This window comes from Cottoperca gobio, chromosome 16 (assembly GCF_900634415.1).
Source record: "Cottoperca gobio chromosome 16, fCotGob3.1, whole genome shotgun sequence".
In the NCBI taxonomy this organism is placed as follows: domain Eukaryota; kingdom Metazoa; phylum Chordata; class Actinopteri; order Perciformes; family Bovichtidae; genus Cottoperca; species Cottoperca gobio.
The window spans coordinates 6,805,969-6,833,444 of record NC_041370.1 but is presented as its reverse complement, the minus strand read 5'-3'; the positions used below and the strand labels follow the sequence as shown (position 1 = coordinate 6,833,444).

At 41.6% G+C, this 27,476-nt stretch overlaps 1 protein-coding gene across 1 annotated transcript in view; it reads right to left on the bottom strand.

Annotated features, from left to right (window-relative positions):
* Window positions 1-27,476, bottom strand: part of gabbr1a (gamma-aminobutyric acid (GABA) B receptor, 1a) — a 59,471-nt gene that overhangs the window by 11,518 nt on the left and 20,477 nt on the right. The window contains exons 8-17 of the mRNA XM_029450863.1: window positions 23,253-23,387; window positions 17,526-17,696; window positions 16,774-16,875; window positions 16,431-16,496; window positions 16,023-16,214; window positions 13,155-13,400; window positions 11,558-11,621; window positions 10,584-10,661; window positions 6,237-6,387; window positions 2,042-2,174 (exon numbers count right to left, since the gene is read on the bottom strand). Of these exons, the coding sequence (XP_029306723.1) occupies window positions 2,042-2,174; window positions 6,237-6,387; window positions 10,584-10,661; window positions 11,558-11,621; window positions 13,155-13,400; window positions 16,023-16,214; window positions 16,431-16,496; window positions 16,774-16,875; window positions 17,526-17,696; window positions 23,253-23,387 (1,338 nt within the window). The remainder of the gene's footprint in view (window positions 1-2,041; window positions 2,175-6,236; window positions 6,388-10,583; window positions 10,662-11,557; window positions 11,622-13,154; window positions 13,401-16,022; window positions 16,215-16,430; window positions 16,497-16,773; window positions 16,876-17,525; window positions 17,697-23,252; window positions 23,388-27,476) is intronic.

Here is a 27,476-nt window from a genome sequence, read left to right as displayed (position 1 = left end):
AGAGAGAGAGAGAGAGAGAGAGAGAGAGAGAGAGAGAGAGAGAGAGAGAGAGAGAGAGAGAGAGAGAGAACGAGAGAGAGAGAGAGAGAGAGAGAGAGAGAGAGAGAGATAGAGAGAGAGACCGAGAGAGAGAGACAGAGAGAGAGAGAGGAGACAGAGAGAGAGAGAGACAGAGAGACAGACAGACAGAGACAGACAGACAGAGAGAGAGACCGAGAGAGAGAGAGACAGAGAGACAGACAGACAGAGACAGAGACAGACAGAGAGACAGACAGACAGAGAGAGACAGAGAGAGACAGAGACAGAGACAGAGACAGAGACAGACAGACAGACAGACAGACAGAGAGAGAGAGAGAGAGAGAGAGACAGACAGAGAGACAGACAGACAGAGAGAGACAGAGAGAGACAGAGACAGAGACAGAGACAGAGACAGAGACAGAGACAGAGACAGACAGACAGACAGACAGACAGAGAGAGAGAGAGAGAGAGAGACAGACCGACAGAGACAGACAGACAGACAGACAGACAGACAGACAGAGAGAACTATCCAGAGTAGAGGGTCAGAGGCAGAGTACAAGAGAGAGGCAGAACAAAGCCTGAGAGAGAATAACTGGACGGGGACAAAGAGCAGAGAAACGACAGAAATGGAAATCTCCCTCTCGCTTCCACAACAAAAAGACTCAACATGGGTGACAGAGAAAGCACTCCCACTCCTCATTAGTGCTGGGATCCCATCGTCTGTGCTATTCTGGCACCCGGCAAATCTTGTCTGCGCCACTGAATACCAAAATACATTCAAATGCCTAATGAATTATATTAGCGTTTAAACGCCATCGTCTTTCATCCACTAAGTGTGCGTGATCAAACTCCTGAAATGAGGTTTGCAGGTGTCTGCTTGCCACAGACAGGAACTCCCAAACTGTCGGGCTTCACAACACCTAAATGTTGCGTTGCAGTAATGTCTCCGTAAGGTTGGGCTTTACTAAAAACTGACAGCTATAACTGCAAAGTGCCATATTTGTGGCCCAAGAAATAACTGCAAGGTCCAGCAACACTGTAGATACAATGAGTCAATGTGACCGAGAGCAAAGAGGTTAACATATTAAACTGCAGGTGGACCAGCCAGTACAAATTCATGCTGTGCAGCCAAAACAATGTTTAAACCCAAAAACCTTTATTTTGTAGTTGAGTTCTTGAAATTCTAGAAAGATAGCAAATATATGAATGTTGGGGAAATGTGTATAAAATGATGCATAAGACATCTAGAGTACTTCAATTTGATGGAATAAAAATAAATAGCAGGTTTCTTTGGATTTGATATTTTTCTTGGTTTCATGATGGCATCCCAAGTTCTCCGGCTACGTGGAGGTGGAGCACTTTTTCCATCCAGCCATCAATGAAATCACTAAACCATATTTGCATAAAGCAGTTAAGTTTCTATCATCCAGACTATTACATTGACTAACAACCAGACAGCAGCTTGATACACAACACAAGAGACACACAACCTTTCAAACACGTCTTGTCCTTCGTCTTAGCTTGGTGAATGGAGCGGCCAAACCGGGGAAAGTGCACCGCAAACGTCAACTTGTCAGCCGCAGCACATTAAACAGCATGTAAATGTATTTGCAAATGTCGCTTCGGTCCGTTAAGATGCTTGTGTCATCAACGCACTGTCTGCTAGCTACATTCTTACGATTAACAATACATAAAAAACACATTATTCTTTCGACTGCAAAAAACATTATGTTAATGTATTTTTAGTCGGATTTTAAGGGGTTAAATAGTTGTAACAGGCTTTTCATCAAACCTATGTCTGAAATATAAATTGTATTTTGAACTACTATTTTTTAAAAGGTAAAAAACAACAAATGCATAACATTTAAAGACTAATTCCTTCTTTATTTCCTCTAAGCTTCTTTTATTGTAATTAAAAAGACTTTTTTTTGGTGTCACATCAATGAAATCAGTTATTTGCAGGCCCTACACTACATCCTGCCCTCTGGCTCTTCTCTCTCTGTCCGTCTCTTTGTCCCGTTACCTGGCAGACGACGGGGAACTGAGATCTGTGGACGTGGTGTCCATCAATCCCCAGCGGAAACACGGCTGCCAGAGCCATCATGCAGCCCACTGCTGTCATGTTGTTCAGGTACGGCTGAGAGTTCTGGATGTAGCTGGAACAGAGACAGAATCACACATTAGCACAAAAGAAAAACACATTTAGAAAAAAACACCGGTGGTTATCATTTCTGCTTAAAAGGTACAATTGGTGAATTTGTAGGTACACAGATGTTAATTGCGTTGGCGACCTTTCTGTCTGCTCTTACGGATGACATCAGTTGCTGGTAATTGCTCTCATGTTGTTTTCTAATTCCTATTTTATCATCGTTATTTCCTGCTTCAGACAGCCTGGAGAACATAATACATCTCCTTAGATGTGTGATTGATAGTAATTAGTCTAATTAGTGAGCAGCGCCGAACAGTGCAACAACTGTTACAGGTGAAATAAAAATGTTTTATAACTAAACTTTTGTGACAAATAAAAAAAAATAACATTTGTGAAACTGGGAACAAAACAAACAGCTCCAGAAAGTATGCAGATTCTTTTGTATACCAACTGCCTCAACAGTAAACTATGACAATCTAGTTTAAATGTATAGAAATAGTATTTTTAGAATGGATTTGTTAACTATGTTCAGCATCATAAAGGACCACAGCCACAGTCCACACACCCTCTCACTGTCTGCACTACATACATATAATTATTTACAGTACTGCACAACCATGAATGTCTGTACAAAGATATTATGCAATCCATTTAAAGGTTGTTGACATATTTCAGTTTTGTCGTTGACCCTGACTGTGACTTGTCTGTGGATTATCCAAAGTAACAGGACGCTGTTTCTGCAAAGACAAGATATCTGGACACCCTAAGCTTCCTGCATGACTAAGTTCCTTTCTAATACTTTTTTTTTAACCAGTTCTTTAATAAACTACATACACTGTATCATTTTGAAAGGAAGCAACAATTTGCTGTGGGTGTCTTAAGCTCCTTATCCACATTTCTTTGCCTGAATCTTTGACACCAGAGGAAAGTTTTGAAATCTCGTCACTGCACTAAAGCGAGGCTGTGGTAATCACGTACTGTGCTGTGTGTGGAGGTACAGACGGGAGCTTAAAGGATAATGAAGCAATAAGTAATTACCAAAATAAGAATAGTGATTTCCAGTGGTGAAAGTACGCAGCACAAATACTCGGTTTAAAGTAAAAGTCACGCTTTTTAAAAGTATGAAAAGTAAAGGAAGTCAGTGAAATGTTCCCTGCCAGTGTTTTACTATTGTATAGGATGTATTTGGATTTGCATTCATAAGACATAAGCTGTGAGACAAATGTAGTTTTAAAACGGAAATACTCAAGTACAGTATTCCAGTAAATGTACTAGTGGTGGAATGTAACTATCAGATTGAGACAACACGTTTACATACATGTTGCATTAGAGACGTAGATCTCAGTAGTTTGTGAGTTTCATTTAACCCGCACTGTACCGTAACAACAACCTGAGCCTGAGCTCATCCTCGTCGGTGAGCCTTTTATTCTTTCATCCCGTTGACCTGCCCTTGGGTTGCCCCGAGGCCACACTGCTGATATACTGTACATACTATGCACTACATCCTGCATACAAACACACATTACCACACACACACACACACACACACACACACACACACACACACACACACACACACACACACACACACACGCCTCAATCCAACCTTTGATACCTTGAAACCTTTAATGTTGCTACATACCATGAATGTATGATGTTCAGTGCGCTGCAGGAGTTGTTTTCTGATCTGAGTGCTGCTTTCTTCCGTTTTGTGCACCATGTCTTGTGGTTGCTTTGACTCAAAGCTACTATTAGAAGGAATACTGACATCCTTTTCTCTTGCATGTGCATGTCTTCTGGAGTTATTGTTGAATATTTCTTGAATAAAAATATGTTCCTGTGTGATTCTAAAGAACCAGAATCTGATGTTCGCTGTTTTTGATTTTTTTTTTGTCATCCAACTTCACTGAAGTACCAATGACCAGACTTAAAAAGAATACTTGTTCTATTATTATACTATTCAGCAATAATTTAGCAACAATAGTTTGGATTTCCATGAGTCCATTAATGTATACAAGACTCTTGGATAAAGCTGCGCAGGACTTTTCAAAAGCGTTTTCAGGCGTTTTATAACCTTTTCTGTTTTCTGTTTTTACTGATATGCTTGACTTTCTTTGGAATCTCCGCTTTACTTAACGCCATTCGATAGAAAATGTTTTCTGGAACCACAGAGAGCTTAGAGAGTTCAGTACTATAAACAATGTTTTTTACAATAGCTGATATTTAAACCTGCAATAACCAATTTTATCTTTGTCATTTGAACCCAACATTGACATATTATCAGTATGTAGTAAACAGTTGCTTATTTACACGTCCAGCAGCTACTGAGCAACATTAGCATTCATTTGGAGTCGTGTTTCTGTCCACCTGATGAAAGTAATACAATATATAATATTAGCTCTGTTTTTGGTCTCCACCAACCCCTGAAGGAAATATCTGTCTCCGCAGCTGCAAAATGTTTTACTACGTTCACCAGCTAGTCTCTAACTGTGTATATCTGCTGAGCAGGGAGTGCAGTTTCTTTGAGCTTTTTATTTTGCAAACAGTTGCCTGCTGTGGCCGAAAACAACGCTGTGAGAATGAACCAACACGGTGCATTTGTGGAGCTGAAAGTCACAGTAAAGTTCATCACTATGAGCGACTTCTCTCACATTACCATTCGATACTTTGTTATTATAAAAAAATATCAATTATTACCGCTTTAACAGTGTCGCAGTGTTTCTAAAGGATTGCTCATTTAAGATTGTGATTGCGTTTTACTTCTTGTCTTTAAAATTGGTTATGTATTTTTGTCCCTCCACAAGGCAGTCGGTGGCAAACTCGTTTCGTGAAAACAGCTTACAGAATAAATTAGATTTGATTTGATCTGACTCATAGTGTTTTGGCTGCTGAGATCAGCCCTCGGTGAAACTGTGTTTGAAATATAATCAAAGCTGGAAGAAGGCCTGACTGGCACACCGAAGCCAGCCAGAGATCCCAAAAGGAACAAACCTCTCCAGCTTTACGAGAAACTCCCGATAAGCTCGTGGACTTATGGGACTTAAAATCACTTTGACCGGGGTCAAACATAAAAATACTATGTTGAAAAGACATCAGAGATCTGCTGCAGCGGGTTCACAGACATATATTAAGCTTAGAAATACGAGATCAAAAGGCAGTTTTTAAAGGAAGTCTATTTGCATTTGGTCTAGAGGCTGTGCTTAAGCTGTGACAATGAAAGCAGCTGCTAGATTGAGAAAAGCCACACCCGAATCATCAACTTTGTAGTCTCTAAACTCGAGAAGCACCGGTGCCATTCAGCATTTACCTTAAGGATCTCTGTTGAACAGGTGAATTATGTTTGTCTTGCACACTACAAATACTCACATTCACACACGCAGTGTCAACACAGTGAATGATGAGCTCAGCTGGAGCAGCTGGCTGTTGTTACACGATGCCATTTCCATTCACTGCTCCACAAACAACTGACCTTCATGTAACAATGTAATGTCTTTAACCTCTGAGGTCCCATTTAGTTTATCTATCAATTCATTTTCCTTTTAATGATGACCTCCTTCTTTGGAGGACAACTTTATTTTCACCGTCAATCTGAGATATCACTCGTCAACAAATGCGTCTTGGAAGGACAAACATGAAAAGCATGTGCATAAAGCATAAAACATGACAGCCAAATGTTAGAATATAATAATGAATACTAGGGACTCTCGGTGAATCCGTTAAATGTTTGGTCAACAAAATCAGAAAACAGTGAAAAATCTCAAATTCCAAGAGCCCACGATCGTTTCATTAAACGTCTTATTTTTTCAAACCAACTGTTTTTTATGATAATATGAAACCAAGAAAAGCTGCAAATTCTTACATTTGAGAAGCTGAATTCATTAAATATTTGGCTTTTCTGCTTAAAAATGTACTTAAACGATTCTCAAAACACTACAGATGAATCTTCTGTCGATCGACTGATCACTAATAGCTACGAGACGTTTAGCTCCAATGAATACCCGCAGAATCTTTAGGTCCATCACTGTGATCCTGGGAATCAAACGATAACATTTCATGTCAGTGAACTCACCGGACGTTTCCGTTGTAGATGTTGAAGGTCAGACAGACGATGCCGAACAGGATGCCGAGGCCAGCGAAGACGGACACGGCCGCAAACAGCTTCTGAGACAAGAACCGGTACTCTTCGATCACTACCGTCCGATCAGCCGGAGGTCCAGCACCTGAGTGGAGAGAGAAAAAGAGAGAAATCTGAATTACGATAACCAGGACACACGTCACTGCATTAATGGGATAATAACTTTCCTTTCTCACCTGTGCAGAGGGTTTAAACTTCAATATTAGGGTTTCTATGCATTTATTACACAACTATTCCTGTCTCTTTTCACATGTACAGTTCAGTTTAGTACAGGTTGTATTTCTGTATCATGCCAAACATCTTTCCCAGCCCACAAGACACCAGTATTACAAAACAAAGGCAAAATAAATAAAAACACTGCTGCCACTGCATACAGTACATTAGCGTACACATGTTTACAGCCTGCGGGTTAGCATTAGTGCATGAACTCCACGACCTCCATTAAATATTGATAATGCTGAAGCACAGAGAAGTAACACACACACAGCCAACTTGAACTGTTGCCAATGAAGCATACTTAAATGCCCATTTCATTACTGCTGTACCGTGATGTAGTAAAGCAAGCAGACAACTTTGGTGTTAATTAAGAGTAAAAAAAGTGTGTGTGTGTTTATACAAACTACCCAATTACTTATGTTTGTGTAGCTTTAGGATTCCTCAGTGAGGAGGGTTCACAGAGTGGCAGATGGACAGGGAGCCTCGTTTTACCCTCAACAGCCTCCGACTATCCGTCTGTCTAAATCTGGGACTGTTCGTGCGTTCGTGTGTGTGCACTCCCGAATATGCCAAAATGGACTATGCCTGTATATATATACACAGTATATATATATATATATATATACTGTGTATATATATATATATATATACTGTATGCATGTTAAGCACCTATACAGTAAGAATGAATGCTCAAGAGTGCTGGGGAACATTGAGTGTGCATACAGAGTGTGATAAGTGTGTGCGTTTGGTGTGTGAGAGAAATAGAGGGCGACAGAGTGTTTGTCTACATGTCAGAGGGGAAGCAGAGCAGGAGTGTCAGCATCGTGTGAAGCTGATGTGTCAGATGTCAGAGGAAAGCGTCAGAGAGTCGTCCCCTCGAGGGTCGCAGGGTGTCAAACCAACACACCCATCATGCTCTCTGTTTAGACGCTTGTCACTGTCATCACACAGCCGAGGTGAGTCTGGTGTCGTCTGACTGAAGGATGACGATATAAGAGGGTTTCAGCCGGATTCACAGAGTTCAATTTAAGACTTTATAAGACCTTTTTAATGCTACATGGAATGCAATTTAATATCTGTTTTATGATCATGCTGTATGAAAGCATGATAACAAACGAGTAGGGACAATATGGCCAGGAATATTTTATCACTATATCACTTTAGACTAAATTGTAAATATTCATGTTATTCTTTCCTGGAATCAACACTTGCATAAGACGATGAGCTTCCTTGTTAGTAGAACTAACATCTCCGTCTATGCCAGACAAGACCACATATTTAGGACTTTTAATACCTTCTAAAGCCTTTTTTGAGGATTTCAATGCTTATTAAGATTTTTCCAGGCCTGCACATACCCTGTATATGCTTCAAAGTAGGATATCCACATTGTTCATGTGACATTATTAAGAGAACATGTGTTGTTTATGAGAATGTGTTTGTCCATCTGTGCAATTTAGCGCATATCTACTGTATGAGCTATATGAGAGAATTCAGTCCTGACTGAACAGAAGCACAAATGTGCAGTGACCCAAACTCGTCACATCTACGCGTTTAAAAAAAGGTAGCACCAAGTGTGACACATGCTGCCAGAGATTTACCACAAAAATGAAGTCAAGTAAAAGTAAAAGAGAGCACAAAAAGATTTGATCAAAGATCTGTCAAATAATCTTATATCATTTATTAAATATTTCATTTTTTTGTAACCTTTAACAAAACCCATTTCCCACAAGCCTTCAAGTCAACAACTGTTTATCTTATTTTACGTTTTAAATCTGGCTTTTATTAAGTTTATAACCTTGCTTTTATTGAATATGACTTAAAGATTTGTTGTTATTTTGTTTAATCTTATTTTAAATTGTATTATTAACCATCTATCCTGTTTTACTATTTTGTTTGGCACTTTTTAATTCATTTGTTTATATGCAATTTGACATAAAGCACATGTTTATTACTATTATGTTATGCATAAAAGAGAATACTCACGACAGTATATGTGAATGAATGAGTGCACAGCACGGAACAGTAATAATTAATGCTGTGTGTGTGCATACATGTGTGGATGTGGCGACTGTCCATTCAGTCGATGTGTTTGCACCATTTAAACCCTCCATCAAGGAATCAGGACATGGTGTTGCCATGGAGACCGAGCTCTATAACAGTTGCCACAGCGATTAGAAAAAGAGCTGAGCTGAAGTGGTTGTTAGGGCGACCGTGAAGAGAGTGAGAAAGTGAGGCGCCTGGTAAACACGCAGGGAAGCAAGCGGCGGGGTTAAGTTAAGAACCCCCGTGTGTACTCCACCCTGTCAGCGTGGAGCAAATCAAGCACGCACCCCCCCCCCCCCCCACCTGTCAAAAACAACTTCCCCGAACTGAGTCAGCTCCAAAGAGCAGGAAATTACTAATTCCCTCTCAATGAGTAGATGTCAGAGGGATGTGTCTTTAGTTGGTAAACAGTGATAAATCAAGCTCCAATAGAGGAAGCAAGGAGGCAAAACTCTGACGAGTAGGACAGCGAGTCAGTTTCTACCCAGCGTGTTTTAACTGGGCTAACCAGTCACGTTGCAACAAGCCAAACTAAAGAGCTGGCAGCTGGCCTCATGAAGGACATGTTGCCTACATACATACAGGTCACCTGTCCCTCGCCACTGACTCTGACCTGGAATCACTAACCTATTCTGGGTTCAGTTAAAGCTTGGCAGCTGATCGTTTCCTTAAAGGCCTAAAAAGAAAAAGGCGGCTCTCTACGGACCACCGAGGCATGCAGGATTGATTAGTGGCAAACTCTGTCCAGGCACAAGTATGTCACCTCTCCAGGGAGGGCCGGGCCAGTAAACAACCACAGAATTGGTCTTGGTGTCTGAGGAAAATCAGCAAAGTAAAAAGGTTTTCACAACAAACTAAAATACGAGCAGCAGGAGTTAGAAAGAAGGCTCTAGTTTGTGTGACGTGGGATCGAGCTTCTTTATTTAGCAGAATGATTTAAAAGTCTGGTTGAGAGGCTCAAGGTGAAGGAGGGAGAGACTTGTGGAAAAGGTGAAAAAGACAGGAGCATGCCCGAGTAAAACAACAGGTAGTTATTGTGTTTGACCCGTTGGCTTGTCCCACTTAGCAACTCGGTCAGCAGTTGGTGCTGCAGCCGTGGCTGTGACACGCAGCTCATGGAGGCAATTCTACCGTATCAACATGAGACAATTGCTGCAATTTGATTCAAAACTAGCACTCTCTCTCAGAGTCATAACTCTAAGCCCACAGACATGATATAAACACACAAAGGTTTAGAGATGTCATTATCTCCAACATCCATCACAAATAAAGAAATCTGTTTAGAATTCAGAAAAGATATACTGATATATACTAATGCTCCTTATATTGCAGAATTGTCTTTGTGTACTTAAGTAATCCAGTGATAGTTGCCTGTACATTGATGGGTTAGCTGCAAACAGCAAACAGGAACTGCTAATAGGTCATTTTGCATACTTAATGTTGCAAATTTGCCAAATTGTAAACAAATCAAGGCAATAAAAATAGTTGTTGCCCACAGCTTACTCACTGAGGACACACACACACACACACACACACACACACACACACACACACACACACACACACACACACACACACACACACACACACACACACACACACACACACACACACACACACACACACACACACACACAGTTGTTTTTGTCTGAGGGTGAACCCACAGAATTAGACATAGAAAACTCCTGGGTTAGCCAGTCAAAGTAGCTGCTGCCCAGTTTGATAACTGTGCTTATGCTACGCTAACATTTTAACACATGTTGGAGAGTGAGCGTGCAGGCGGCTCCTTTTGGGCTTTTTGTGAGCAGCCAAATAACTAGCTTCACCCAAACTAGCGGTTAGAGAAACTCCAGCATGATTATATGCTATTTACACAGTAAGAAAGTCTAAATTGAGCCGCACCGAGGAGGTCTAATGTCAAAGTACAGAAATGGGACCCCGTCGACTCACAGCATGACACACAGGATGCAAACACAGACGTAGGAAGCTGTGTCAAGACAAGTGTCATGAACTCCATCTTACCTATCCAAACATCATTGCCAAACCAGGAGAGGTTCTTCTGAGAGCTGTCATAGTAACCGATCTTCTTGTAACTGCCTCCTAGATGATTGGGAAAGAAATAATCAGCAACACATATAGAGAGTGAAATAAAAGCACAAAAGTGAGAGGAAGAAAGTTGAATTAGTATTGCTTGTGTAATTCATTTGCTCTCATGAATCATGATCCAATAAAACTTGACAGGACTGATTTCTATCATTAAACCGCCATTCAGCTATTATTCTGTCATTCCTATGCTTTCATATTAATATGTGTACAGAAAAGACACACAATGAACAGATAAAAGAAATGAGGAATGAAAAGGTGCACAAAGAAGGACAAACAAAGAAGCACCAAGGGGAGGAGAAGGAGAAAAGGAAGGAGAAAAAAAAAGGAGCTTATGTGGCAGTCTTGACCAGGAATACTGATGAGGTCCCACAGTGATTCTGGGATGCAAGTCAGGTCGCCCCATTGTGGATGTCGAATTACCTCGACACCAAAACAGGAAATATGAGACAGAATGTGAGGGGAAAGGGGCAGGATTATAAATCCTCATCCTTTAGAACGCCAAAGGGAACAGAGGTAGAAAAATAATCCTCAACCTTATCCTGTGCGGGGAAACTCATTAAGTCACTGGTGACAAATAGGATGCCATTTCCAGAAACGGCTTAAAACGGAGGCTTGTGACCAATTAGAGCCGAGCCTTGAGTCAACACAATTCTGCATCAAGCCCATTGCATGTGCAATTATAGGATATTGAGAGCAATTGCAGTGAATCCCGCAACAATCCCCCCCCCCCCCCCTCCAAAAAGAGGCTTTGCTCTGAAATGAGTTGCAAGAAACAATCGATACATGAAGAATACAGTCAGCTGTGATTTCTTTTTTTAATATATATAAATAAGTGACATTTACTGTTTGCAAGACAACATCTGTGGGTGGACAGTGTGGGAGTGTTTTACCTTGCAGTTGCTCAATAAGAGTCATTGCCATCCTGGATCCTTGGGCATCAAACACCACTTGGCCCTGAGACACAGACAAGAGGAAGTGTTTTTTTTTACTGCAATAGATTAACTACTTCCTTGAAGGAATAGTTCCGACATTTTGATAAATTTACTTACGGGTGAATTCACAAAGAATGGATTGCGGGCGCTGATAGCATCATGAATTTGCAAAAGCTATCTGCCCCTGTCTAAAAGGTGCGATTTAAAATATACTGTGCTGATGATATTACAGCACAAACACGGCCATAAAGTTTTGCAGCTGAGTTCAATTTGCTCTTTTTTTTTGTGCGTCTTATATCCGTATTTGGGATTTAACATCCCAGTCTGTCAGTGCTGCTTTTCAAACGCACACCTTCAGACTTTAAAATAAGATGACAACATTTCATTCACTGCTGCCATGATCACTGGAAAGTCTAGGCATGACACCCCCAGTATAAATGTGCTTCAGTTACCACCAACTCTGAATAATTCCACTGTGACTGTATGATTATTAGTGCTCATCTTTGTGAAGAGGACTGTTTTTGCTCATTTGCATAGAAAGGGGCTTTGCGGGTGTTTTGAGATTTACGTGGTTTCGTTTTCTCTTTTTTTTGTGGAGGTTTAGCAGCCGCAACCTTTTGCAAATTCATCCCTAAGTTGCTTTCTTGCCAAGAGTTAGATGAGTAGATTGAAATCACTCTCATGTGTGTAGCCCAGTGGTTCCCAAACCTTCTGTGGCCAAGGCACACCATAGACCAAGCCAAAATCTCAAGGCACACCTGTATTCATATCCGGGCAAAATACCCTCAAACCTTTTCAGACCAAGGACCACTTAACCAATAAAAAAACACTCCCTAACCTAACTCCCCAAATACCTTGTGTATAGTTAAATGCAATAGGCCTAATTGTTTCAAAATCCAACGGCACACCACTGGTGTAGCCTATGCTCTATACAAAACTACCGCCATTAGCCAGTTAGCTTAGCTTAGCACAAAGACTGGAAACAGCTAGCCAGGCTCAGCCAAAGGCATAGTGAGTCAAACATTTTGTACAATGAGGTATTCTTACCAACATTTTGGGTGCGCTCACTTTAGGTTTTTATCTCTAAATAAAGACTTTTAGATAACCTGGACAAAGTGTTGGCTTGTTTGATCATCTGACCGCGTATCCTTACCCATCACGCTTCACTGTAGCAATGTTGCCGGACAAAACGACTAAAAATGAAGTTGTAACTGGTCTTTATCATCTTTTTTCTTTTTACACTGTAGTTCTGCAGTGGTGCTGAACTGGACTGCTTTATATTGAGAGGAGTTGAATGTTTTGCATGAGGGGGGAAGAATATCAGAAACACATTTCAATATAATGCAGTCCAGTACAAAACCGCTGCAAATTACGAATGCAGTAATAAATATATAGCTGAATTAACTTGTGGCAGAGATGCTGTGCTGGATTGCAGTAGATTAACAGGTGTGGCCAACAAGGAGTGCAGGGAACGTATGTGAACAGTTATTAGTGACTTTATTACACTAAATGGGAGCATAAACAGTTGTTTTTATTGTCAGTACTCCGCACTTACCGAAACACCTTCAAAGGAGCTGGTGTTGAGGGCCCTGTAGATCTCGGAGGTGATGTCGTGGTTGTTGTAGTTGAAATCCTCCAGTCGTCGACCCTTGGCCTTCAGTGGTGCCACGGTCTTATTGAGAGCAAGGGCCAGAGCCCACACTGCATCGTAGGCAAGAGGAGCCTCCTGAAAGCCGCCCGTGTCCTCGGGGTTCTTTCCACCAAGACGAGACATCAAGGCGGCGATAAACTCCTGTGATGTCTGATAAAAACAGGACAGAAAGAACATCAAAGAGGAGTCCAAGATATTAATATGTCTATTAGTCAATGGCAAAGAGAAGCAGTGGTGGATCATATGGAGGATTCATGGGCTGAGTCCTACATGAACACACATTTCTTTGCAAAGGTTTGGGTTGTTTTGCATGAGAGATTAAAAGTTTCAAAGTAAAGATGTGACACCATTGTTAACGCCCGTGATGACATGGAGGGTCAGGGACTATGGATCAACCCGCGTCTCCAGGCTAGCTGTTACGCCCTGGTTTCAGCCTTTATGCTAGGCTACGCTAATCACCTGCTGGCTGTAGATTTATATTTAGTGACAGACATGAGCGTGGTATCAATCGTCTCATATAACTCTGCGAGAAAAGCGTCTTTCCCAAGATGTTGAGTTTTTCTATTAACATGCTGCACTGACTAGAAGAGGAGAGCTAGAATATTTGTTATTAGAATATTTAAACATGTATACTTTACATTTAAGATGGTTTTGTAACTAAAGCACCAACACAGAAGCTCCCTCCCCCTGTGTGACGGGAGATTACAGCCACCAATCATCCGTGGATTCTCTGAGGCCAATTAGGGCCCACACATCCCCAATTCAGTTACGTCAAATTCATCTCATTGAAATTCCACCTTGGCATTTGGCATTTAAATCTGCCACTACCTACTGAAAACTAGCTGACAATGTGCTATTGCAGAACCTGCAGTACTGGAACACTAGCTTCATCTGAATGCTCTATCTCGAAGAAATATGCCAATTTCAAACTTGGAAATTGAATTTGAATAGATTGACTGTGTGCAGAAGAAGTTCAGGCTGTAATTCTTATCACCCGTTGAGCAGCACGTCAACAGCTAAATCAGCAGGTAGCGGCAGGTGCTGTATGAATATAAACAACAGCTGCTGATGGGGTGCGAGAGAGAGAAAAGGAGGGGCATGGGGAGAGAAGGGGGAGGGGGTGTTGGTGGAAAAGGTGGGGATGAGGAAATGATAAGGAGAAGGGAAAGCAAAGGTGGGTAAACAAGAAGAACAAAAGGATGATCCACCATAGACCAGCAGAGTCAGAGAAGGTCGAACAATGGGAGAGACAGAGAGACGAAGAGACAGTTTAAGAGGATTAGAGAAGGTGAACAGAGGAGAGCGACGGGCGAAGGAGAAGCAGAGAGCGACTACCTGAGAGGCAAAATGATAAAAGAAAGATGTTGAGAAAGAGTGTGACAGTATGAAACATCTATTCCTATATCCTTCATTAAACATAATATTAATTCAGATCACACACAGTTCACTGAAGCTACGACATTATTATTCTTTCCTGGGATAAAAAACTGTCGCATGGGAATCAATCTATTTCACATGGATGGCAGAAGACGTTTGTTAGGGATATGAATGAGATGAGCTGAATAGTTTATCACAATTAATGAACAGACAGAGAGCTCAAACTCAATTAACAGAAAACCCAAGAAGGAAGACATCACAATGTTTAACTGACTGACAATCGAACACTGGAAAGCACAATGCAAGGACGACACAGAAATGAAAAATATCATCTTATTACTTATTTCTATGTGTTTATTTTGATTATAAACAGGACTAAGAGTCTACAGACATGTCAGCAGCTCTGCGAGGCTCGACTAAGGCACAGCAGTGCTTTGAGCTGAATGTTAACATCAGCACTATAGACTGTATATAAAAGATCAGCACGCAAACATGCTCACAATAACACGGACAACCTGTCCATGTTTCATTGGTTTTGCAGGTATTGCAAACACTTTTATTTTTAGCTTAGAGGTACATAATCTGCATCTCATTTGCACCTTGTCCCCATTTTTCTTTTCACCTTCTTTGTGATAATTTTTGTAAACCAAAGTGTTACTTTTCTGAGTATCCGAGTATTTTTCCATTAAAATCAGATATTTCTATTTCTACCAGCCGTCTATGTAGAACACTGTACACTGAGTCAGTGGTAGAAATATGGAATATATCTTGTAACCTTAATCCCTGATTATTTTTAACTAGGGAATGGCTTTTTAAAAATAATATTTCTTAATATAAGGAAAACCTATTTGCCATGGTGGCAGGTGGTCGGAAAGTTTTACCTGCCACAGCCAACATTTCCCCTTTATATGGCATGTGCTCACGTCTATTCCCTGGTTGAACTGCTGCACTTCATGCGCAATATTTTCTATCCTTTTATTATTTCTCATGTCATTTATTTTAATCTTTCCTTCCTGATTGCTTTCTGTATTAATTTATCCTCAGGTTTTGTGAAGTTGTGTGTTGTATTCGTACAGTTTCCCACCTTGTGGGAAATACAAGTGGGAACTCCATTTCCCATGTACACAGGTGTGCTCCATTTGATGTCATTATAATCTCATTAAAACTTGCATTGGACCAAAGTGTCTTAAGTATTTTGCCTTGTGATGTACAGTATTCTTCCTTTTCACTCCCAAAAACAAAAATGCAAACTTATTATTTGTCAATTACAGGAACGCGTTAGCTGTTTCAAGCTGTTGATTCCTTGTTGCTGATTAACATAAAAGCTGACTTAATAACTCTTTAGTATAATTAGTATAGTAGTGGGAGAGATAATAGTGTTTTGTGTGTTCCCACCATGTTGGAGACGCCGCGGACCGTCTCAGGATTCAGCATGACGATCTCGGTGGTCACGTGTCCCTCCACGGCCTCCGTCATGTTCTCCACTGTACAGTTGATCGCCGGATCTTTGATCTTGAACCAGTTGTCTGCGTACCAGCCTATCAGGAACCACACATACTTCTTTCCGTAGAGCTTCTCCTTGAACACCTGCAGCAGGAAGGGCAGGAGGCAGATATGGAGGAAGGGAGGGAGAGAATGATAAATAAGCGTGAGGAGAATTATTCCCAGCGATGTGTTGAGCATGTTGTATCACTGCCAAACAAGGACATTCCTTCAAACAGCTCATTACAGAGTTACAGTTCTGCTAATAGCCAGACAGGTTCAGTCTATTGGGATCAATTGAGCGAAAAAAAAGGTACTAACCTCACAAAATACCTTCCTGGCTTCGGTCTCATAGAAGAGCCCCACAATGATCCTTGCATCTTGGCGCTGCGTCAAAACATAAAAACAAAACATTGGTTAGTTACACCAGCAGCAACAATATAGCTTCACTACAGCACAGCTTGATGTGGCAGCGCAGCATGCCGAAGTTCCTGCTGTCCGCACGTACTGCTGTTCAGGAGTTGCTAATTAGCATGGCGCATTAATTTCCTCTATCAAATCGCCTCTATGCTAATGGTATCGTGTGCAGCTGTGAGCCGGAGGAGGAAGGAGAGGGGGGGGGGGGGGACGAATAGCAGCTGAGGTGAATTTTTAATCAAAGCACCTTGAGGTTCTTGACAGCGACAGCCGGGTCGGTGAGGAAACTCTGGCGAACGCTGATCTCGATGCCTGCCTCCTTCGTCCTTTGCTCCAGATCGTCCAGAGTCTGCGAGATGAAAGGGAAGGACAGAGGGAGATAGACAAGGAGAAGGGGGGAGAGAGGGGGAGGTTAGAAAGGCAGCTGAACCGAGACAGAGAGAGGTGCCAAGTTGAGATTATAGAGAAAGACAAAAGAAAAGAAAACCAAGTCCAAAGAGATAAAAAAAAAAGATCCTGAAGTGTATATGAGAAATATCAAGAGAGAGGTGGACAGTGTGTATGATAAACAAGAAAGACAGCCCGAGAGAGAATACATGTCTACACAAAGAACATGAGGTGAAAGCGTAAAAGAAGGATGTGAGAAGGAAAAGGAAAGAATGTGAGAAGAGGATCATTAACCTCCATTACAGGAACCAACCCAAGTGTCAGGGTATCGACCGCCGTGCCTGGGAGAGATGTATTGCTTGATCAATATTTCTCACAACCAATACTCCAACAAATTACTTAAAAAATCCTCCATCAATCGCGTGGAGAGATATATCACAGAGCCTGAGAACACAACAGCTCTCATAAACAAACATACAGAAGCAGGCAGGCAATAAGGCATCCTGACACTTTACCAAAAGTAATGGAGTCAAAGTAAGGACATGTGACAAAGAAGAAAGCGAGGGAACGTAACATTGAAGGTGAGATGGAGAAGAATAAAAAGGTACTGACCGAGGTGAAGACTTCGGTGGTCTGCTGGATGGTGGCAATGCGGGTCCACTTCCACTTCTGGAAGAGCCGCACCCTGGTGGGGTTGTGAAGGGTGGCCGACGGGTGTGTGCGGAAGAAGGTGGGGAAGCGCTGGCGGTTGGACAGGGCCGGCGAGCTGGAGCCATAGGACAGCTGGGAAACAGACAGAAATAAAATAAGAGGAAAACAGTCACTAAGGCAAGAAGGATATAGAACTTTAGGGGGAGAATATACTTCTGAAGGTCCTTCGAGGCATCAGTACTAAACAGACTTCAATCAAAATGTATTCACATCTGGACTCTCTTGTTCCTCCCCTGCACACAGTGTTCTTTGATGGCGACTGGTTCAAACAGAAAACAACACAGGAGAAAAGCCAGCAAAAAGACAGAGAACCAGAGAGACAATCCCTGCTCCCATTTTCTAATTTTCATCCCCACCCGCTCCCTCCTTTTACCTTCCCTCCGGCTTATCAGGTGTTCCGATAAACACTGTAATTCCAACAACAAAAAATAAAACACTGCCTGCAGGATTTTCCATGCAAACATTGTCATGAAATTGTGATGACTCATTCTGCTATTACAAACAGAGCACAAAGAAAAATGATCAAATTATTGTTGTTGCAAACAGTCACACATGTGATCATCTGTTTCTTTCATTTGGACCCATAACATTTGAATTCTTAGGCAGAATTCCCACAAGACTAAAATGTGTGTCCAAAACAGCAGGGAAGAGAGATTGTGGGAAATGCAGACAGAAACAGGGGGACTGTTCTTCTAACAATTAGTTTCATAGTGACAACTGAAGATAAATCCTCGACAGGACTCCTTTAAAACGAGGAGCCTGGAGTTTAGGGAACCATTACAGACCGCGTAGCCTCCTTCCCGGTTCTCATCTCAGCCCCATTACCTTCACAACCCTGGGATGTTCCCCAATGGGAGCAAGAGGAGGCTTGACGTTAAATGTCATGTACAATGTGGACCACAATAGCAAATCCCTGTTGGCAAAGGCATGCATGGAGGCATCAATACAAAGATAGGGAGACTATACAGGAAGTGACAGCTGATCTTGGCGCGGCATCGAGCGATCTGGAGAAAGTGGCAGCGGCAGCTTCAGTGGATGACACATGCTCAGTAAAATAAACCTGATAGGTGTTGATAACATACATCTGCACATGCAGGGGGGGTAACAATTCTTTAGGAGTGAGGCTGGCTATATTATTATATTTTATAATTACCTGAAACAGCCAAAACAGCAATAAATCGATCTTATTAACAAGTATTGCCTGTGTAGACAAAGCTTTGTAGCTTATTCATCCGTTCCATAGTTTGGCAACAAGGTAATAAGTCAGCGAAGGCAAACGCTTTGGCTACATCGAAGACGTAACAAATGTGGACGTGCTGCGGGAAAAAATTAATGTGTAAGCCTGCGGCGCACAAACGTCGTAGGGTTGTGTGAGACATGGTTAGCTTTCATTTTGGGATTATGATGGATTGCCCCGCACAGCTCTGTGAAACTTGTTATTTTTCACAACGTTTGTGTAATATGGGTAGGTTAACGTCTACAGACGTAAGCAATGTAAGGGATACAGTTGCTAAGCATCCACCAGCTGGTACTGGCAAAAATAAATGCAGACTGGGTGATCAAGTTTAATAAAATAAACCTATAAATAGAGGACTGGCCTATTTTTACACTTGTAGAGCAGACCTCCATGGCATATAAGCACCACTTACGCGCTGCTTTTACGCATGGTGTTGCCAGCTTCATTGATTATAATGGATGCGTAGTGCTGCAGCAGCCATTACGAAAACAGTCCACATGTATGTTTCACGTTCAATGCAGCCTGCCTGTAAGAGAGTATGGGTCAGGCAGGTGAAACCAGGAGCAGTCAGTCAAAAAACAGGAACAAAGACTGGGAAGTACACATGAGACGATGTGGCAAATGACTGGGGAGAGAGAGTCTGGTATATACAGGGAGATAATGAGGTTATGTGGAACAGGTGACTGGGATTGGCGGGATCCCGCTGAGGGCAGGTGGGGAACGGCAGGACGGGAGATGGTAATGACTTAAAGAACAGGGAGAGCAAAAACAAGAGTAGCCGTTGTGACAGCTTCACTGTTGTCTAAAAACACATCAATGAGACAAACCACGGCACCGTGTGACGTGTTCCTTCATCACCATGAACGCGACTATTGTACTTTGTTTTAAATCCCACACACACCATTCTTCAGCTGTAAATACTCACTCGAGCACCAAAGTTGTATTAATCCAATGCATGTAAATGGAACTTTTGTTCGTTAGAGTTTACAACCATGCAAGCAGCTCTGTGAGGCTGCATGTAGGCAGCCCATGCTAATGTTAGCATGCTAATGTTAGCATGCTAATGTTAGCATGCTAACATGCTCAGAATGACAATGCGATTGTGCTTACATTTGTAAAATTAGAAATAAACAGTATGAAAAGTATTGCTGAGGCTGATCTCGTGGGAATGAGGAGTGTCAGTAGAGCTGCATAATATGTCGTTATTTATCCTTATCGCAATGTCAACTTGCTCCATCAATACATCATGAATGATTGCAATATCGCACTCGAGGACTCTTTGAGTAACTGTAGAAAACGGCACTTTAAAATGTAATTTAGTAATTTATGTAATGATGGTGCTGGATGAAAAGTCAGAGCATCACTATAGTAATTAGGACACATTGTCTGGGAGCCATGAATGTGAATACACAATTTTGAGCCAATTCGTCCGTCAAGCTACTTAACTAAAAGGATGAATACTTTGACCTGCTGGTAGTGATAGAGGGGAAGTCAGGGGATCACTGGAGCGTAGCAAAAACAATTATAGACTTCTGTAGTGACATCTTTTAATAGAAACACCGATGCTCTATATACTGTAGCAGTACCATCAAAACAATGAGTTTACTGCTCACTGTAGAGATTGTATGTCAAAAGCAAGTAGGAAATGAACAAGGGAGTGATTTCGGACACAGTCGTCAAGATTATAAATGTCATTTTTCAACGCTGTAAGCGTCACAAATAACATTCCAATTAGCTCAATTGTAAGCAGAGGTATAAATCTCACAGGCCTATATCTAAAAACCAAATAAAACCAGCCAAAAGGTGCTTTGAGCTCGGCCTCTACACATTAAATAGTTTGTACAATCTGTTTATTTTTTTGCAAGGGTTGCATTGGCACCATGCCAGTAGAATTGAATAATTGAATTGTCAAAAACTAGAAAATTACCAAACAAATAAGGAGCTGCAAGCTTTTCCCCACGTTAACACTCAAATAAACCTTCAGCAGACTTCAGCAGAATGGAGCCAAAAGCGGCAGAAATAGACCGATGTAGCAGCACTCTGTAACAGACAGGAAAAGTTCCCCATTGAAGCTTCCCAAAAACCACAAACAATATCTCTTGATTCTCAGTTTGTCAGTTCTCCCATAGCCTTGTAGCTGAAGATCAATGCCTGTCTATGGCTTACAGTGCTTTTAGATAGAGAGATGGGTGATCAAATTAACACTGTGCCAAGAGGAGCCGATCGAGAGCCCCTTCTTGATCAGCGTCCAGAAACGGAGGTTGCTTTTGCCTCCCCGGTGCCCTGATGAGGCTGTTTGACATGCGAGGAAGCTTCTGCAGGCTGGCAGCATACAGAAATAATTGAGTGTGGCGGTTAGGAGGTTGTGCCAGTGGTGTAGCGTGTAGTAAAAAGAGACAGATGTCTTTGTGTGTGCGGAGAATCGACTGCTCGAGTTGAGGGAGCAAGGCGGAAACGAAGAGTGGGAGAGAAAGACGGCAGAGATGGAAAGGAGGAAGGAAGGAAGGAAGGAAGAAAGAAAAAGGGGGCTGAAATAGAGCAGGCCAGCTCCAGGCAGTGAAGACAGACAGAGAAAAGAGGAAGGCAAAGAGTCAAAATGCGGGTTTTAATGATGAGGAAAGAAAGGGTGACAAAGACAGCGAGACCAGAAACGAGAAAGAGGGGCAGATGCCAACCACTAGAACTGATTGTTCCCGATGACTAATCTCTGGATGAAACTTCAATTACAGGACAAAGCTAATAAGCAGAGCACTGTGAGTGACAGAGAGGCAGATCAAGAGAAGACAGAGAATGAGATAAACAAAATAAACTGATGAAGGCATAAAAAGTGTGGGAAAAATAACAGCAGCAGAAGAAGACAGCAGCAGATCTCTGGCTGATCTCAGATGTGTTTGTACTTATTATAAATGTCTTATTGTGCAGAATGCGAGGTCAAACAATATGTTTTTTTTTCGTGCATGTCGTGTCGCCGTCAATGCAGTATTGCGAAACTGCCATGTAAAAGTGTCGTCGCTAATTAAAAGTGTCGTCGCTAATTAAAAGTGTCGTCGCTAATTAAAAGTGCTGTGTGAAGTCTTTTAAAATCAATAAACAACTACAGCATTGATTTGGAGAACTTAGTATTATTACCAAATGTTGAAGACATCATCATTTAGACGGATGTCGGCATCCAACAGCTTCTACAATACATTGTACATTGTTCGCCTGCACAAAACAGAGGGACGAAGCAACAGCTAAAGATTTCAGTTTCATTTCTTATCGGATCTAATCCCTCTCTGTGCTATCCTTAACAAAAGTCCATCAGAGACAGGGACATGGGATGAGAGGCAACATAGTCCTCTTCGCTGTTTGTTTGGCATCGCGCTCTCGTTCCCTACGGAGGATCAGTGCTGTTATTTAAGTCGCTTTGGACCAAAGGGTCTAAATGGTAAATGGCTGCATTTGCACAGAGCTAGCATGCAGAATGTTTTGTGTTCAGGTTTTGAGATACCTCTCTCTCTAAGATTTCAGCTTCCACTGAAATACAGTGAAGGTGAATCCACAGTCCTTGCTGTGAAAGCCTGTCATTGTCAATTTCCTACTGAAGAACTAGTCCCTATGAAAAGTGTTGGCAGTGCACTCTTTGGATTTGGGAAAGAGATGTTGCTGCAGATTTTATTTTTTTTTTAAATGTCATTTCTCAATGCTGTAAAATCCCACAAACATTCCATTCATCTCTATTGTTTTCAGTGTAGTGCCTGAAATCTCAGTCACAGATATCTCAGAACCTGAAGCCACTGAACCAAAACTATCTGAATAATTGAATACAACCAGAGGTAAGTGAAGAAATGTGTTTTTTCTTCTTTTGCAGTTACTGACCCTTTAAACTGATGCATTATACAGAAATGGTTTTGAAGCAGTGCAGTTAGGTTAAAACAGGGATTTTCAATATGTGACACTGAAGGCCTCCTTCAGAAATAGCCTATATTTGCATACGTTTTGCCAAATTGGCGCCATTAAAAGTATCGCAAATGACCTATTAGGAATTCCAGTTTGCGATGTACCCATGTGTGCACAGAACACTATCACTGGACTTAAAAACAGGATGATTCTCAGGCAACTTCTGGAGTTATAAGAAGCATCTTTGTTTCTATGATCTGTAAGCGGATGTATAGATGTTTATTTGTGATGGATATCAGAGATATAATTAAATGATATGAGCCGAATGTAGAAATATGTAAATCATGTCAGTGTGTTCAGGTTTGAGAGGGAGTACACATTTTGATACAAACTGCATCACACGTCTCTCCCTGTGCCTTCAACAAATTAAAAACCTCGAGGATAAAATGACTGGGGAATGCAAAAATGTTCTGAAAGTGTTACTTCGATACAAACAAGTAAGAGACACCCACCACTATGAGGTTCCACATGCGAGCAGCTTCGGCCACCAATGTGGAGACGCCGCTGCAGCCGGGCATCAGGACGATCTTGATGGGCTCGGTGTACAGAAGGTCATACAGAAGCTTGGTGGCTTCTCCTGGGTCACACTGGAAAGACAAAATGACAGAGTGTTAAATGGACGGATGGATGAACAGATGGGATGGGGCGAATCGATAAAAAAAAGATGAGAAATTACTGGAGGTGATCGAAAGGGAGAGAAAAGTGAGGGAAGTGGGACAGATAAGGGTGGGGGAAACCAGATGGAATGAAAGTCGAGGGTGAGGCACAAATAAGGAATGGAGTGTGGGGGATGGAGGAGACTGTGAACAGAAACAGAAAGAAGAAAACAGGAGGAGAGGAGATAAAGTAAAGGGAAATGACATAGAAGCAGCAGGAAGTGACAAAAAGGCTCATGCAAATGTGATGGGAGAAGACAAATAGGACAAAGAAAAGGACAAGTAAGGGAAATGGAAAACAAAACAAACGAGGTCAAGATGAAGTAAAAGGAAAATAGCAAACAAGTAGCAGATAGCAGCAAACAAGCAGATGCAAATGTGAAGGGAAAAGACAAGCTGGAGGAAGAAACGGAAAAAAAGATCTGCACAGAGTTCACAGAGTTCACGTCCACACAGCCCGTATGTATCATCCAAACACAACGCGCTGCCCACAGATCAAAACAGAAGGACACAAACCAAACAAAAGTGAGAGCACAACAGCAGCCCATCACAAGTCATTATAACCCTCCGATGAAGTCATTTACAGCATGTCTAGGTGGCGAGAGTGCGGCTGGAATGATCCATCACAGCTCCGTCAGCCAGATTACCGACAGGCCGTCACCGCCGCACTGCTCATCAGAGTCACTGATAAACTGGCCTGACACATCTCATGATTCACCATGGAGGAGAAGATGTGGCTCACAAACACAAACACACACACATGCACATTTGTTTTAAAATACACTCTAGATGAGTGTCACAAACAATCGGACCGTAGCCGATGATGGCGGCGACCAATATGGCTCCTAATTGGGGTGTATGTCTCAGCGGCTGAATTGTCTCTTTGAGGCAGCCCTCTGCTCTTTCTGAAGAGGTAATCACCACCCGAGAACCAGGGAATGTGTGGAATAGCTGGGCTTCTTACTGATTGATGTGTTTTCCATTAATTCTAGATTGGGTTGAATTATAGTGGTGTCATGTCATCGCAGAGAAAGTCAGGATGTTGTCATGCACTTAGATCATTCAATCTGAGCTGGGACTGCTGACTTTCTCACACTAAAGGTTTCCTTATGGTTTTTCTCTAGGAATTTGATTTAATCACTTTTATTTATTGGACCACAAGGCGATCACTGTAGACTGTAGAAAAGGTCACCGCATTTGTAACGTCTCCCGCCTGGGCGCATATTCAGCCGGTGCTCGGGTGCTCGGGCACCCACAGGGAAATAACACTGTGAGGTGACCGTATCGGGAGGAAAGGGCATAGCAGAGTTTGAACTGTGAATTAAACCTGCGTCCATTCCTGGACTAATCTTTGTCGGTGACACTTCACTCAAGGTTTGGTGATTTCTCACAGCACAGTGATATAAATAATATAATGCGTCATTTTTCATAACCTTCTGAACCGCCGCCGTCTGACCTAAATAGCCACCTATTGTTTCCTGCAAAGGATGTTTTGAGGCTTTTGAGTTGTTTATAGCACTTCAATGTGTATTGATTAGAACAACAGTCTGCAGGGTGAAGCAGGGTGAAGCCCGGGTGGAGACCAAGTCTTAATATCTTTAAAATGGAACAAACAAAGTTGTGATTTTGAAAGAGATTCTGGAGTCTCGATTGAGAGTCTGATCATTGTTTGCATCCAGCATCTAGTGGTGATTAATTGAACTCCACCTAAAGTGCTATTCTACTTTTTATCATCAAATTAAACTCTTTTGAAAAAAGTCGGAGTTTGTGTTGCTGAAGCGTTAAGATGTTTACAATAACATTTACTTAAATGTGCTAAAATGTTTTAAACTTACTAGCCGACAGCTGAGCAAGTTATATTCTCTTAAAAGATTTAACATTGCACTTTTATATAATTGTCAGACTCACGATGTGCCGTTTTCAAAGAGGATCAAAGGCGAGCAGCAGAACCAGAGGTATCTTTCTTTTTTCATGCATTCTAGTCAAAACCTGGTGTATAAATTACCCACAATTCAGTTCAGTTGGAGATTTGGGAATGTTAAGCTTGTAGCGGCTAATGTAGCCTCGAGCTTCAAGCAGACAGGAAGAGCGGGCTGCAGATGTCTGGCTAGCCCCCTCCTTTTTAACTTCACACGCTCAGTTTGATGTGTAGAATCAGTAGAGTTCTCTTTTAAGAAGGCCATGGGATACAGTCGAAAGCTTTGGAAACAGCTTGTAAACATACCTTGTTTTCCAAGGTGAAGAAAGAATCTCTATTCTTTTTCTTATTTTAGTTGCTAGTACGGCAATTTAGTGTTGATAAGATAAGAGCTTTAGATCCCATACCGGGGAAATTCCCTTGTTCACTTTTGTCAGCCGGACAGAAAATTACAAAGTTTGAAACATTTCTCTGAAGGTTTGTAAAGTTGTTATCACTGTAATGACAAAACTACTAACTTTTAACTTTCCACCAGCCAATAAAGGAACACTACAACGTTCATGGACGTCAAAAGTCACATAAATATGAGCATTAATTATACGTATGGACAGATTAAAGTCTCCTCTTTTTGGTCATTTAAAAAAAAAAAAAAACATTGTCATAAATACTCCAGCGCTCTCTGGCAGTCTAACAGATTCATCACAAGGGCCCAAAGTTTAAAGCTAGATACGTTTTTATATAACCCTCCGCCACAAAAGGGCTTTGGACTCACTGACCAAACACAAAACAAATCTGTACAGGAATCCTGTCACTTGTTGAGATCAAATATCAAAATATTGTCCTGAGAGTTTAGGGGTGCACGCCTGTACAATGAATAATTGAGTCCATCGCCGTGCGAGGCCGAGAGACTGCGGGTTTTCCTTCCAGCAATCAATCACTACTCCAGCTGATTTCACAGATCACTTCCTCCTCTCTGGTAAAACATCAGCCTCTGTGTTCAAACACGCAGCCTGTCAGTTGCCTATTCCTAATAGAAACAAATTGCTGCGTTATCTTATCATGTGAGGGAGATGCAGATTGATGCACAGACCTCCTTTTTAAAATACCGTCTTTCCCGAAGGTTGTTTGTGTTCACCGTCCCTGCGGCTGTGGGCTGACAGCGTGCGGAGGAGACGCTGGTTAGCTTTCTGGTGTGACTGTGTTTTAACTATGCCCTGATGAGCGGGTTTTAATCGTGTACGCTGATTATCTTTGAATTATTTAATCATATCTGTCATTACAATCCAACCTCACAGCTTTTAATAACAGCTTGTTTTCATAAATGTTCCAAATTACTAGCTGCTTATAACGTAAATTAGAATTTGATTAGAAGGGTAATCGGAGAGTGCAGACCTCCGCCGAGGTCATGCCCTATCTCACGATGTTAACCAAAGTGAAAAATTATTTGTGCATCCGTCCCGTGATTTGGATCTGCTCCAAAATACGATGGGTTCTTCCTTGGCCCAGGCTCCACCCTTTCACCAGGTTTCATGATTTCATCGGGCCAGAAGGTTTTTCATAGTCCAGCTGACAAACAGACCGAAAACATAACCTGCTTGGTGGAGAGCAGATTCTGGCCTTGTAAAGGTTACTGAAGTATTTTCACCAAGACAAAGACGTATTATGCCTCGACATATTTAATCCGTATTATATTTTTTGGAATAATATTTTGATTAATGTCTTTTGAAATGTTTTAATTTGGCAACCGTGTAGAATGCAGTGTTTAAATAAAGTTACAGAAGAAGGTAAATTAGATAAACCCCAATCACTAAACCCCTTTAAAAAAGCGTTATCTATTAATCATCGCCTATAAAATAAATCTTTGAACATAACCGGTCAAAGTTTGCTCAATATGCAAGATAATAGAACCGGACATTTGAAAAATAAATAAATACATTTTGCTGTATAAATAAATGCAATTATTGTGAAAGCAAACAGAGGAGCAAAAGTAAAAGCGTGCACTTGAATCGTTTCACCCCTCAGTTACTCACCCCTCAGGAATATAGCGAAGGTCTATTCTTGGACACAACAGCATTAGACACCATACCTGAACCTTTCAATCA